Source organism: Alexandromys fortis, unplaced genomic scaffold (genome assembly GCF_014885135.2).
Source record: "Alexandromys fortis isolate MF-2015 unplaced genomic scaffold, M_Fortis_MF-2015_v1.1 scaffold_195, whole genome shotgun sequence".
NCBI classification, from domain to species: Eukaryota; Metazoa; Chordata; class Mammalia; order Rodentia; family Cricetidae; genus Alexandromys; species Alexandromys fortis.
Genome location: NW_026068105.1, coordinates 1,988,233 through 2,001,954, shown reverse-complemented (window position 1 = coordinate 2,001,954; position 13,722 = coordinate 1,988,233). Strand labels below are relative to the sequence as shown.

Genomic DNA, 13,722 nt, shown 5'->3' with positions numbered 1-13,722 from the left:
GACCCATGCAAACCTGAATATAATTCCAACCCCACCACCACCAGTAATAACTAACCAGTCTACCATAAATAGGTGAAAATTTAAGACACTCTTATAAAACAAAACAAAAATATTATATATATTATAATTTCCATGTGGAAGTAAACTGACTAATGGCATGGAAAACCATTGTCATTGTTCAACCATAGAAACTTGAATGACCAAAACCTCTCCCTATGTCATCAATATTATTAGCCACTTACATGCTGATTTACCAGCCCCATCCTATTTCAGCACAATGGCAATTCCATCTTTTACGAGGTATTGGCATGATACTACTAATTATCACAGTCCTCTAAGCAGAAATACATTATACATTATACAAAATGGTTACATTTCCATCTGTCAGGTCTGTCAGCAGGATGATTTTTCCAGTATCTTTATGCAAACAGAGCCTCCATCTTTTCCATCTGCTTGTTGTTCTTCTCATGAAGAACAAGGCCTATACTATGGACATTTACTTTCCTAGAAACTTGAAACATGGAAATTTTTTTACTACTTGCAGTAAAAGTGGAAAAACTAGGGATGAATTTCTGGATCAAAACCCTTGGAGAAAGAGGAGGGCATAAATCCTACCATGCTTTAAGCAATAACAGTAACTATAATTAGTTAAGAGTGTACGACGTGGGCACAAATGCAAGTGGGTAAGTGCATGTGATAGCAAAGATCCATGAAATTCTTTTATTATTTTAATTTGTCAATGAAGAAGGAAGCAAGTTAAGAGACTTAAAATGATAGTAAATAAATACTAAAGCTTAAAAAGAGAAAGGAAGATACAGAATCAGAAAAATGGAAATCTGAAACTACTCTTGCTATAACTTCAGTTACAAATGAACACACTGATATGAGAAAACAGCAAAGGAGGTGAGTTTAACATTAGACAAGACTTCAACGATTGGTCGTGTTGAGTTATGGGTAGTTTGAGGTATGTCTCAGTAGGTGGTGTAGGAGGCCCTTCTGTATTTGTGTTGCTTTAATTGGTTATTAAAGAAACTGCCTCGGCCTAGTTGATAGGGTGGAACTCAGGTAGGCGGGGAAGACAGAACAGAATTCTGGGAGGAAGAAAGCAGAGACAGGCAGACACCATGGTTCTTTTGCCCAAGACAGATGCTGGTTAGACTCACACTGGTAAGCCACAGTCAAGTGGTGATACAGATTATTAGAAATGGGTTAAATCAAGATGTAAGAATTAGCCAATAAGAGGATAGAGATAATGGGCCAGGCAGCAATTTAATAATATAATTCTGTGTGGTCATTTCAGGTATAAGTTAGCCAGGCAGACAGAACAAGGGGTCCCACTCTCTACAACAAGTAGGAGTGAAGCAATGTTGGAGTCAAGTTATTAGAGACTGTAATCTAGAAAGAGATGCCATATGAAAACAACATTATGGAAGAATACACTACTGTGTATGTACTTGGAGTGTGGGCTTGAGAATGGCTGTGTTAAGACTGAACTTAGAATACAGGGCATTCTGCTAATGATTTGAAAGAATGAAGGAAGGGATGCTTGGGTATCAAACCTTTCGCTCCTTGCTCTCCTTGGAGTCCTTTATCACCTGGAGATCCTGGGGGGCCTGGAGGGCCTTCTTTACATATCTCATCACCTAAGGTTAAAGATAAGATAGCAAGATAATTGTTGTCAAATATTGAGAAGACTAGGCAAAAAAAAAAGTAGATAAAAACAACAGAAAGGCTAGATAAAACCTATTTTCGATTACTTCTCTGTAAAAATACAACTCAATAAATAATATGGGGACATATTGTTGATAATGAACACTGCTTAAAGACTAGTATATAACCCAAACCCCAAACTAAAAATAGCAGTATAATTTATTAGATAATCAGAAATAGAAATAATGATACACAATTAAAATTAATGTTACAGAAGAAAAAACTTTAAGTCATCAAATTTTAAAATATGTAAAAAAATAATGATGCCAAACTTCAGTCAGATTCACTTACAAATGAAATAAAACAAAAGACCAGCCAAATTTATCAGAATGAAATCACAACTTACGGGATGGCAAATGAGGGCCGGGAGGACCAGGAGGCCCTGGAAGTCCAGGAACCCCAGGCTGTCCATCAAGTCCAGGAGATCCAGGAATACAAATTCCAGGGGGACCTTCATCACCTTTTTGGCCTCTTTCTCCAGGATATCCAGGGGGACCAGGAGGACCCATGACTGCTGTCCCTAAATAAGAAAATGTACCCATTAAAAGTGACCAAGATGATCATATTATATAGACAATTATTTTGATTCTCTAGGAGACAGTTGGAATGATAAAATCTGCCTTTAATATAACAGTTGGACTTTCTTTTTCCATTTTTTAAATTTTAGTCTTAGTATACAAAATAATGGCTTGCATTATAGCATTTTCATATATATGTTCATATCCATCTCCACACTACCTTATTCATCTCTCTTTACCCACCCTCACCTATCCTCTTTCTCCACCCAGTCTCCTTTCTGCTTCCATGGCACATAATATAAAGCTAAATTCAATTCTGCATGGAAGAGACAATGTACTCTATTTTGTTTTTATTCCCTATGCTTTAAACCCCTTCTGTACCACACTTAGTGTCTGTTCAGTTGGTTTGTGTAGTAAGTTTCTCTATGAGAATTAGCATTTGCAAGAATGAAATGCTTTAAATCATACAAATAGTTTGGGTATAAGATATGATGATTATTTTAAGTAATGGCCAGGCATAGTGGCCCATATCGCAGCACTCAGGTGGCAGAGGCAGATGGATCTCTGTGAATCTGAAGCCAGCCTGGTCTACAGAGTGAGTTCCATGACAGCAAGGGCTACATAGTGGGACACTGTCTTGACAAAAGCAAACAAGCAATGGTAATTTTATGACTTTTGAAAATTACTAATAAATTAATAGCCTCTCTTTGACACTATGATGTTCTACTCCCTAAAATGCCAGAAAATTATTAGTAATGAGGGAGTGAGGGGACTATTGAGCATGGAAATGTTTCCATCGGGATGGGAAGTGGGGGTAATGTGAGGGTAGAGAGGAAGTTTAGAACATATAGAGGTGTGCCATGAAAGGCTACCATTCTGGTATGACATGGCCATTGGAAATCACAAACACACAACAGCTATGGATACTTTTATGAGATGGGTCCTTTAGTGTTATATCATGGAAACCAGAAGGGGGATAACAAAAGCTAATGAGCTGTGGATAAAATCATAATATTATATATGTATATATTTCATATATAGACATACATATGTTTATATGAAAGTTTCAAAATGCAAAAAGAAAGGGGGTACTTCAATATGATTAAATAAAACTTCTAGACAGTTTTCAGTTCCACTGCCTAATTCTGCACATCAACACATGAAAACATGCTTTGTTTTCAAAACTTCTAAGGAAATAATTACATATTTTTAAAAGTTATCTTTCTACACTTAAAACTTTACTCATAATTACTATTAGGATCAACTTACAAATATCTCTTTAAAATCCTATTGGAATTAGAAATCTGAGAGACAGAACTTAAAAAGGTTATTTCCTGCTATAATGAACTTTAAAATATTGACCTCTTACATAAAATGTATCTTGCTATATATTTCGTAATTTCACATTATTAAATATGACTATTTAATGTGCACCATGTGATATGGGAAATAGACTTTGCCATTACAAGGTAGAACAAATCTTCAAATTTCCAGTTTCATGGAAAAGTCTGCCGGATACTATAGGCCAGTAGGCTGAAGATGGTGCCCCAATGTTACAAAAGAACTTTGGGTGACTGCCCAGACAATGAGATGTTTCTGCCAATTCTAGAGTTTTGGAAGCTGCTAACAACACACTTCCTGTTTACTTAGCTAATATTGTATCCTTCTGGAGTCTTTGATGGAGTTGAAGAATAGATAGTTATACTTTTCCTTAGTTATTATAAGAGATAAAGTAGATATCAATATTGTAACTGTACTTCTTGCTTGATACCTGTCTTGTTATATGTAGTTTTTACTATGTTAAAGTTAAAACCTTTCGTTTTAAACAGAAAAGGGGAAATGATATGGGAAGTCCTTCTGTTTATGTGTTGCTTTTATTGGTTAATGAATAAAGAAGCTGCTCTTGGCCAATGGCTTAACAGATTATAGCCAGGATGGAAGAGATATATAAAGAGAAAGTAGGTGGAGTCAGGCAGAAGCCATGTAGCCCCACCGGAGACAGATGCTGGATGCCAGACAGAACTTTAACCAGTAAGCCACAGCCACGTGGTGACATACAGATTAATAGAAATGGGTTAACCAATGATATAAGAGCTAGCTATTAATATGCTTAAGTGATTGGCCAAGCGGTGATTTAAATAATATAGTTTCTGAATGGTTATTTTGAGTCTGGGCAGCCAGGAACAAACAAGCAGCCTCCTACAACCATGTGTATGCTGGTGCCTTCAGTAGTCAGAGTGAATCGGATTCTCTGGAACTGAAGTTGCAGGCAGTTTTATAAGTCACCAAGTAGGTGCTGGGAACCAAACTTGAATCCTCTAAAAATGCTAGCAGCTCTCTAAACTACTAAAGCATCTCTCCATCCCCATTAAATGGTACTTTTAAAAGGCTTGGAAAGAACACTTCCCTATACTGTTTGGGGTAGGCTCAATTGCTTTCTTGCTATTGTCAATTTCTACACATTTATTGGTATATTCTCTTTTAATTTGTCCATATAGTCAGTTACAGCAATATAACATAGAAACATCTGTGACATTTTAGGGTAAAATTAAATGGTGATAATGTCATATATGATTTACAGAGAGATGTGGTCAGTTTAATTAATTAATTATTTTTTGGATTTTTGAGACAGGGTTTCTCTCTAGTTTTTGGTTCCTGTCCTGGCACTAGCTCTTGTAGACCAGGCTTGCCTCGAACTCACAGTCTGCTTCCTGAGTTCTGGGATTAAAGGCGTGTGCCACCACCGCCCGGCTGTTTAATTTAGCATTATTATAGTTTCTCTGTTAATAAATGTATAGTCAAGAGGCAGTTTCTTTATTAACCAATGAAAGTTACACATAGACAGATGACCTTCCTACATCATAAATGAGGTTGAACCATTTTTATTTATAGGTTATAACCTTGGTGGTTTGTTATCACTGTTACTAGATTTCCTGTTTATACTTTGAAATAATTCAAAATAGGGGGATTATTTTTTTTTTTGCCAGTTAGGTAGAACTCATCCATAAAACTATAAAAACACCTGTAAATCAACACTTATTCATGGAGAGTGTCAATATTTCAAAGTCTTCTATGAAAGTGGTTCTCAACCTTCCTAATGCTGAGACCCTTTAATACTGTTCTGTCTGGCATCCAGAAGCAGATGCAGAGATCCACAGCCAAGCACTAGGCCGAGCCTGCTGAAGAAAGGGAGGAGGGATTGTACGAGTAGGGGGGGGGGGTTCAAGGTCATGACTGAGAACCCACAGAAACAGCTGACCTGAGCTCATAGGAGCTTATGGACTCTGGACCAACAGTTAGGGAGGCTGCATGGGACCAAACTAGGCCCTCTGTATGTGAGTGACAGTTTTATAGCTTGTTCTGTTTATGAGGCTCTTGGCACTTAGCTAGTTATTTTGAGACCTGTTCCCCATGCTGGATTATCTCACCCAGCCTTGATTTAGGGGGAGGAGCTTGGTCCTGCCTCAACTTAATGTGCCATGCCATGCTATGTTCACACCCATGGGAGACCGGTCTCTTTCTGAATGAAGAGGGACAAAGAGTAGATGGGGAAGGAGGTAAATGGGAGGGGGGCGACCAGGGGAGAGGAGAGAAGGGAATCTGTAGTCAGTGTGTAAAATAAATGAAAAAATGTTAATTAAATAAAAAAGATAAAAAAGAAAATAAAATATAAGATGACACAGAAAATACTGAAAAGTAAATCATTAACTCTAATAAATGTTGAAAATCAAACACAGAATAGATGATACTAAAATAAAATTGAGATAAAATACTTGTACAGTATGCAGAATATGTATATCTGAAGCAGAAGGAGAAAACTTACAAGTAACGTGAACAAAGCATATTAATTAAAATTTATTGATAGAAAAAGAAAGCTGTCTTAATTCTAATGTCAAGTCAAAGAAAATTCATTGAAAAATATGCGTTAACAACACAGGTATTGTATCTGATAAATGGTGATACAATGATTACAGTCATGAACCTTTACAATCTAATGAATAGGCTTAAATGATGGTATAAAATTTATAAATTACAGGAGGTAGATTGACAGATCCTTAGCAGATTGAACAAATTAAAAATAAGGGTATAATTACTTTGATCAACATAATCAAGCTGTATCTATGAGAGAGAGAAAAGAATGTTCTAGAAAGCAAAGAATACATATTCTGTGAAAATTTGCATAGACTATTTATACAAATATATGCTATTTGACTTGAAAACAATCTACAGTATGTATGCTTGTGATTCTCTGAAACCACAGTAAAATAGACTGGAGAAACGTCAAATATCCATATATTAGTATTTGCATGTTGACATTGTTAAAAATAACTCCAGAGATAAGGCAGATATATATGGCAATATTAAACCACTAACTGCTATGCCACAATAAAATGTGCTTCATACAAAAACTCATTGACCGCAGCCCAAACAATACCCCCATTCTAAGACTACAAATACCAAAAATAAGTGAGAAATGAGAATGTAGCATGACATTATATTCCTTGAAATGAAAAGAAAGGATAAACTTAACTCACATGCTCACATAGGATAAAACAAGCACAAACATATAGAATGGGTAAATTTACCAAGATGAAAAAAATTGTAAAATGAAAACTAAAACAGATACGGTGAATATGGAAAGTAAAATATATTGAAAAGAGTTTGAAACAAGGATAGATTAACAAATATAGTCAAAATAACTCAGAAATGATACAAATAAAATTAGAAGGAAAAATTATTTTACCATGATTATTTCTTTTTAGTAATTAAAAAACTATGAATCTCTACTAATAAATTTGACTTTCTAGATGAAATATAAACTTCCTACGTAACAAAATCAAATTAGTAAAGAAAGTTGTTATGAGAGAGTATGAAGCCTAAGTCAACTGCCATAGAGCAGAAGTTGTCAACCTGTGGGACATGACTTTTTGGGGTTCCAATGATCCTTTCACAGGGGTCACACGTCAGATATCTTGCATATCATATATTTACATTATGGTTTATAACAGTAGCAAAATTATCAGTTACTGGATAAAGGATCTCTGATGACAATTAGGGTAGTCACCAATCTGATTACAGTAGATGGCCAGTTCAGACACCTTCTCCACTATTGCTAGGAGTGTTAGCTGGGGTTATCCTTATGAATTCCTGGGAGTTTCACTGGTACTAAGTTACTACCTAACTCCAGAATCTGCTTCTCATCAAGATGTCTCTTTCCTTACTTTCCCCCTCCATTGGGCTCTCTGAAGTTCCCATCTTCTCATTGCCCCCAACCAACCCCCAGACTTCCCCTTCCAAGGGAAATCCATGCATCCCTCTTTAAAACCTCCTTATTATCTAGCCTCTCTGTGGCTGTGGATTGTAGGTTTGTTATCCTGTACTTTACTCCTAATATCCACTTATGAGTGAGTACATACCATGTTTGTCTATCTGGGTGTGGGTTACCTCACTCAGGATGCCTTTTTCTAGTTCCACCTATTTGCCTGCAAATTTTATAGTCATTGTTTTTACAACTGAGTAATACTCTATTGTGTAAATGTGCCACATTTCCTTTATCCATTCTTCTGTTGACGGGCATCTAGGTTGTTTCCAGGTTCTGGCTATTACAAATAAAGCTGCTATGAACACAGTTATGATTGAACATACTTTGGGTATATGCCCAAGAGTGGTACCACTGGGTCTTGAAGTAGATTGATTCCCAGTTTTCTGAAAACCACTATATTGACTTCCAAAGTGGCTGTACAAGTTTGCACTCCTACCAGCAGTGGAGGAGTATATCTAGGTTAATCCATCTTTTGGCTTAATTTTAGCTTCTATTGTACAGATTGCTTTATTTTCCCTCTGATCAGTTAAATTGTACATTTTATTTCTATTCTTCTCTAATAATGGTTCGTGTAAATTTTGATCTACGTATTTAAATGTATATATTTCCTCTGTCTCTCCCTCTCCTCTATCTCTCTCTGCCCCTCACCCCAATGTGTGTGTGTGTGTACGCATCACTCCTCATGCTATATTTTGAGACAGACTTTCTCACTGGACCTAAAGTTTAACAGTTAGGCTAGACTGGCTGGCCAGAAAGGACGCAGAATCCTCCTACCGGTCTCACTTTTGCTAGGATTAGAGGCATGCACCACTGTCCCTAGTTTTTCACATCAGGGTTATTGATTCAAACCTAGGTTTGAATATTTGTGTGGCAAACACTCGATGCACCGAGTCACCTCTAAAGTCCTTTAATCTGTATTTAAAAAAACTCAGAGAGAGTAATATTTATATTCTTACACATTAATAAGGGAAAACCAAGAACAGTATCACTGGCTGACTTCTTGTCCTCATCCTATCTGCAGCTCCCCTACCACGTAAGGAATATTCACACATACAGTCCTAGATCTTTATGAATTTAAATGTAATGTATCTTATACAGATCTTTCTTAATTCATGATTCTTTTATCTTACCTCCCACCCCTACTTTTTCTTATATTTTCCCCCTTACTTTCAGAGTAAAACCTTTAGTAATGACTTAAAGGAAGGTCTGGAGATGGTAAATCGTCCAGGTATCCCATCTTCTCAGCATGGCAGTTTAGTAAAATATAGGCTTCAAAATTTATAGTTATTTGTCCTTATTACTGTGAAAATATGTTCCATCATCTTCTGCAAACTCTTACTGTTCTGCAGGCAATGTGCCTTTTTTTCTTCTTAGGTAGGTTTTTCAGAGTTGTTTTATTTTTATTTTTAATATTTTCTTTTTAATTCCTAAATTCTGAAATGCCAAGGTAATGAGCCTAATGGGCTTTGTAATTTTGTTATTACTTTACTCTTGGTTGGTGTTTAATGATCTTTGTACGGAGATGCATGTGTTTGTGTTTGTGTGCTCACGCGCTTTAAGTAGATGGATTGTCACCACCATTACTTTTCCTAATACCGTTTCTTAAATACTGTTTCTTGTCTCAATCTTTTGTATATGACTCACCCATGATATTTTTCAGAAGTCCTAAGTTTATCCCTTAAGCATCATATTTTTCCTTTATAGTTATCAACTCCTGAACTCTTTTACCATAGCCTGGGAAAATTCTTTATTTTAAATTTCAACCCATAACAGATATTTAACTCATTGTTTTGAGATGAGGACTAAAAAGAGCATATTTAGACCATAAAGAAACTCACACTTATCATTTTCTTCCTCAGAAGGTGTTGCTTTCCTCATCATAACAGGATTTCCCTAGTTACACATTTTTTTTAATGGAAAGAACCTATAACTCAGTGAATATATATGTGTGGTAGATACTGAAATGAATGCTTTTGTGAATTTTGCATAGATAGTTACACTTTAATAAACAAGATACATTAATGACAGTTTAATTTTTAGTCAAATTTTAAGTGCTACAGTATACACTGTATCTTCTAAGGGAATGGTATAAAAGTCAATACTGAACCTTAAAGTTTTATACATTGTAAAATCAACATGGAAATTTCTAATTCATTGATCCTAGAATTCTAAATGAACAGTGCTGGTTACCAATGTTGTATAGGAGACATAGAAATGTTGGCATTTGTTATGTCAATATCCTGTTCTCTGACAGCATGGAAGGTGTGATGATTCATCTACCACATCAAGGAACTGTTTGGTACAATATATTTTTAATAGAAGGTAAAAGTGACATTTATGGCATTTAAGTCAGCTTTTAAAAGGACATGGGAAGAATTTGGCAAGAAATACAATAATACATCTTTGGTACAGTTGGTCATTTAGAAAGTCCCCGTTTGGATAGTAGAGACGGCTTAGTGGATATACTGCTATTGGGAAAACATGAGGACATGGGGTCAGATCCACAGAGCCCACTTAAAAGCCTGGTATGGTAGTATATCCTCAGTGCTGGTGGTGCAGACAGTCAGATCTTGGGGGCTGGCTGTCCAGCAAGCCTAGCAGAGACAGAAAGCTACAGGTTCATTGAGAGCCTTAAGAAAGTGCAGAAAAACTCAATGTCAACTCCTGGCCTCCACAGGAGCTCACATGGGAGGTTACCAGCATACAGACATACATCTTACACAAACACACAGGGGGTAGAGCACAGAATACTCATGTCATCCACTGTCATGCCCAATCAAACCAATATGGATTGGCTAGGACACTGAAAGCACTGAGATATAAACACAATCTCTTCTACCTGGAGGTCCAGGAAAGCCAGGTGGCCCTTGGATTCCAGGAAATCCTCGCTCTCCTTTTTCTCCAGGCAAACCAGGTAACCCAATATTTCCTTTTTCTCCCACGGGCACACCAGTGTCGGGTCTAGGAATCACCTTTTCATGGAAAAAGAAATTCAGGAAGCCAATGAAAAAGCTTGCTCTTCTAAATGTAGTCAAGCAGCTACCTATGATTATAATACTCGATTTTCACACAGTTCTTAGATATTAAATGCATCACATAGATCGAGTCTCATTAAGACTGCTCCATAGATTAGGTCACCTTCATCACTTTTACCCTCAACCTGTGGGGAAACATGTAATAACAGCAATATTGAGCTCAAGACTTACAAAGCTAGAAGGATTTTTGTTGTCTCTTCTCATATCATTAACGGCTATTTCCAGTCACCTAAAACCTGGCAATTCTTTAAAAAAAAAATGCCTCTGATTTTCTTTCCTCGATCCTCTTGTCACGGTTACTGCCCTGATCTCACACTTGGACTTTGGCTTTAAGTTATTCCCTTAAATTCAAGCCTATTTACATCATACACTTGCCTCAAACACATTTTTCTACGGAAACGACTTGTCTTAAGGATAGTACTTGCTTACTCCTGACTGTATGTGATGTTACTTGTAACCCTCAACTCAGCCAAACTACTTTCAGTATTACTCCCAGCTATTTCCTTGCCTATTATTTCTAGCAATGAATTCTTATCACTCTGGCCTGTCTTATTATAATCATTTCACATGTATATGGTTTACAGGGTTTTTTATTTATTTTTTTTTTGGTTTGGTTTTGGAGGCAGGCTTTTTCTCTGTGTAGCCTGGCTGTCCCAGAACTCATTCTGTAGACCAGGCTGCCCTCAACTCAGAGGTCCTCCTGCCTTTGCCTCCCAAGCGCTGGGATTCAAAGGAGTGTCACCCTCCTCAGTGTGCATACTTTATCAGTACTTTTGCATATGCCATTCCAAACATCTGCAGTGCCTTCCCATAAGCTTTATAATATATCAATTTGCATATCACTCTTTCTTGAAAAAAATCTCTTTAAAAAAGACTACATTTATATAGCCCAATCAACTGAGCATGCCCAGCTTCTAGATCTTCTCATGATTTACTTGTATTCTAAATAATTTCACAAAATAACTATTTTTAAGTTAATTTGGCACACAAATCAATACTAGCAAACTATGATATTTTACTTTACCTTGAATGGATGTAAAAATATTAATAAACAAGAGGCTAAAAGTTTGATATACAAAATGGGGTAATGGTCATGGAGAAGTACACTGCACTCGCCTGATTTTATTTTCTAATTTTTTAAAAGAAAGATTACTTTCTAGAGAACTGAAATTCTTATTTAAAAATAAAAGTAAATAAAAATATCTAATATTTTTTGCCAGGCAGTGGTGGCGCACACTTTTAATTCCAGCACTCGGGAGGCAGAGGTAGGCAGCACTCTGTGAGTTCGAGGTCACCCTGGTCTACAAGGGCTAGTTCCAGGACAGCTAGGACTGTTAAACAGGAAAACCCTGTCTCAAAAAACAAACAAACAAACAAAATTATTTATATTTGTTCATTATGGCCTCATTAGGTTTGACAGTATTCTAAGTATTACTACCTGAGACATACTAGGGTAATAGGAGCTAAAATGTCAGGGTGTATAGAGTAAGTTTAATCCACTCACTGCTGTGGATTCAATGCAGTAGAATGTCTGAAGAATTACCAAAATTTCAATCAAAAACATTGGTTGAACCTCAACAGCTATTTTCTTTTTAATCTTGACACACTTGAAAATGTACATGGCTTAAATTCTACAATGAATGCAAATATGGTGGCAAATCCTCAATATCACCTCCCCTCAATTAATCTTTCCTATAGCAATTTCTGCCTTGTTATCTAGAAGCCCCAGAAAGCACACACTCAAGACAGAAAGAGGTGTGAAGCAGACAATTACAAACTGAGAAAACCTGTTAGGACTAAATCCATGTTTGCTCAAAGCACTGCAGGGGAGACCACCAACCCTGGCTTTCCCCAGAGTTCTTTCTCGGGACCCTTTGTAAGCATCAGTTGCACCACCTGCTGGTTGTTTGAGGAAGGGGTTGACAATCATGATACAAAACCACAATTTGTAATTTGGGGCCTTAACTATGAAAACGTAACGCACAGGCAGAACCGTAGGAGGTCAGCACTACTGGATTTTTAAAAGTTCTAATGATTTCAAATTTTATGTCCTGTGAGGAAAAGGTAGATAGTATATAATTTGCATAAAAAATGATGAGGCAATATTAAATTTGGGAGATGAAGACTTAAGAGAAAAACTTACTAGTCCAGGAGGTCCAGGTGGGCCAATATCACCCTTTTGGCCCTGTTCAATGCAAGTGGAGAATACAGAATTAGTATGGATGACACAGAACACTGATTGCCTCAAGAAACAATTGACTTTTATATAGGCTCAGAAGTCATTAATAAAGTTATCAAGTGCAAAGTACAACACGAGTTAATGAAATAACTTGTCTAAGCCTACAAAGACCTTGATGTTGTCTTGGATTTACTGGCCACATAATCTTGACCAAAATCAGTTAACCTCTCTGCCTTATTTAAAAGCTGAAGACATTGGACAGACTTCTATCAGCAACATTTGCAGGCATGAAGAAGACAATATTCAATTGTTATTCTATTGGCTAACACTCAAGAATAGATTTCTTTCTCACACTTCTAGCTCTAGGGACATTCCTCTACATCATGAATTACTAATTGAGAAACAATCCCATTTTAAGTATTTGATGCTTCCCTTTATTCCAGTTATGTCTTTTAGGTTAAACTAAGACTTGGATCTGGTCTAGAGAAAAACCATCAATAAAATATGTAACTTCAGTATACTTCAAGTTTGTTTTATTACTTCTTTTTTGTTTGGTTTGATATAAAGCAGTTAGAGAAGAGAGGGCACTGAGGACTGAATATTTTGTGATGGGCTAAAAGCAGGCTAACTCCATGCTTCATACATGCTTTCAGAGTCACTTTTAAAGTAAGTAACAAAATAAGTGACCTTAATCAGGCTGCATCAGTCCAATGGGAAAACTACAAAGAACTAGCCGCAGATTTACACACAATAATTGCACACAGAATGGAAAATGCTTAAAAGAGACATTCTAATTTTACAGCTCGAAGCTTTTTGAGTAAGAGAACCACTGAAATAGTGCCCAATCCTCTTCTTAAAAGTTGTGCTGACAGGGGTTTGCAGCAAAGGCACTGACATTATAATGGAAATGCAGTCACATGGATTTCCCCATAGACACTGTGATATAGGGCAATGTAA

General features: G+C 36.6%; 1 protein-coding gene across 1 annotated transcript in view; it reads right to left on the bottom strand.

The window, feature by feature from the left end:
• The window catches only part of Col4a5 (collagen type IV alpha 5 chain), a 203,090-nt gene that overhangs the window by 96,534 nt on the left and 92,834 nt on the right, over positions 1-13,722 (bottom strand). The window contains exons 18-21 of the mRNA XM_050123992.1: positions 12,730-12,771; positions 10,391-10,523; positions 2,057-2,230; positions 1,560-1,643 (exon numbers count right to left, since the gene is read on the bottom strand). Coding sequence (XP_049979949.1) covers positions 1,560-1,643; positions 2,057-2,230; positions 10,391-10,523; positions 12,730-12,771 — 433 coding nt within the window. The remainder of the gene's footprint in view (positions 1-1,559; positions 1,644-2,056; positions 2,231-10,390; positions 10,524-12,729; positions 12,772-13,722) is intronic.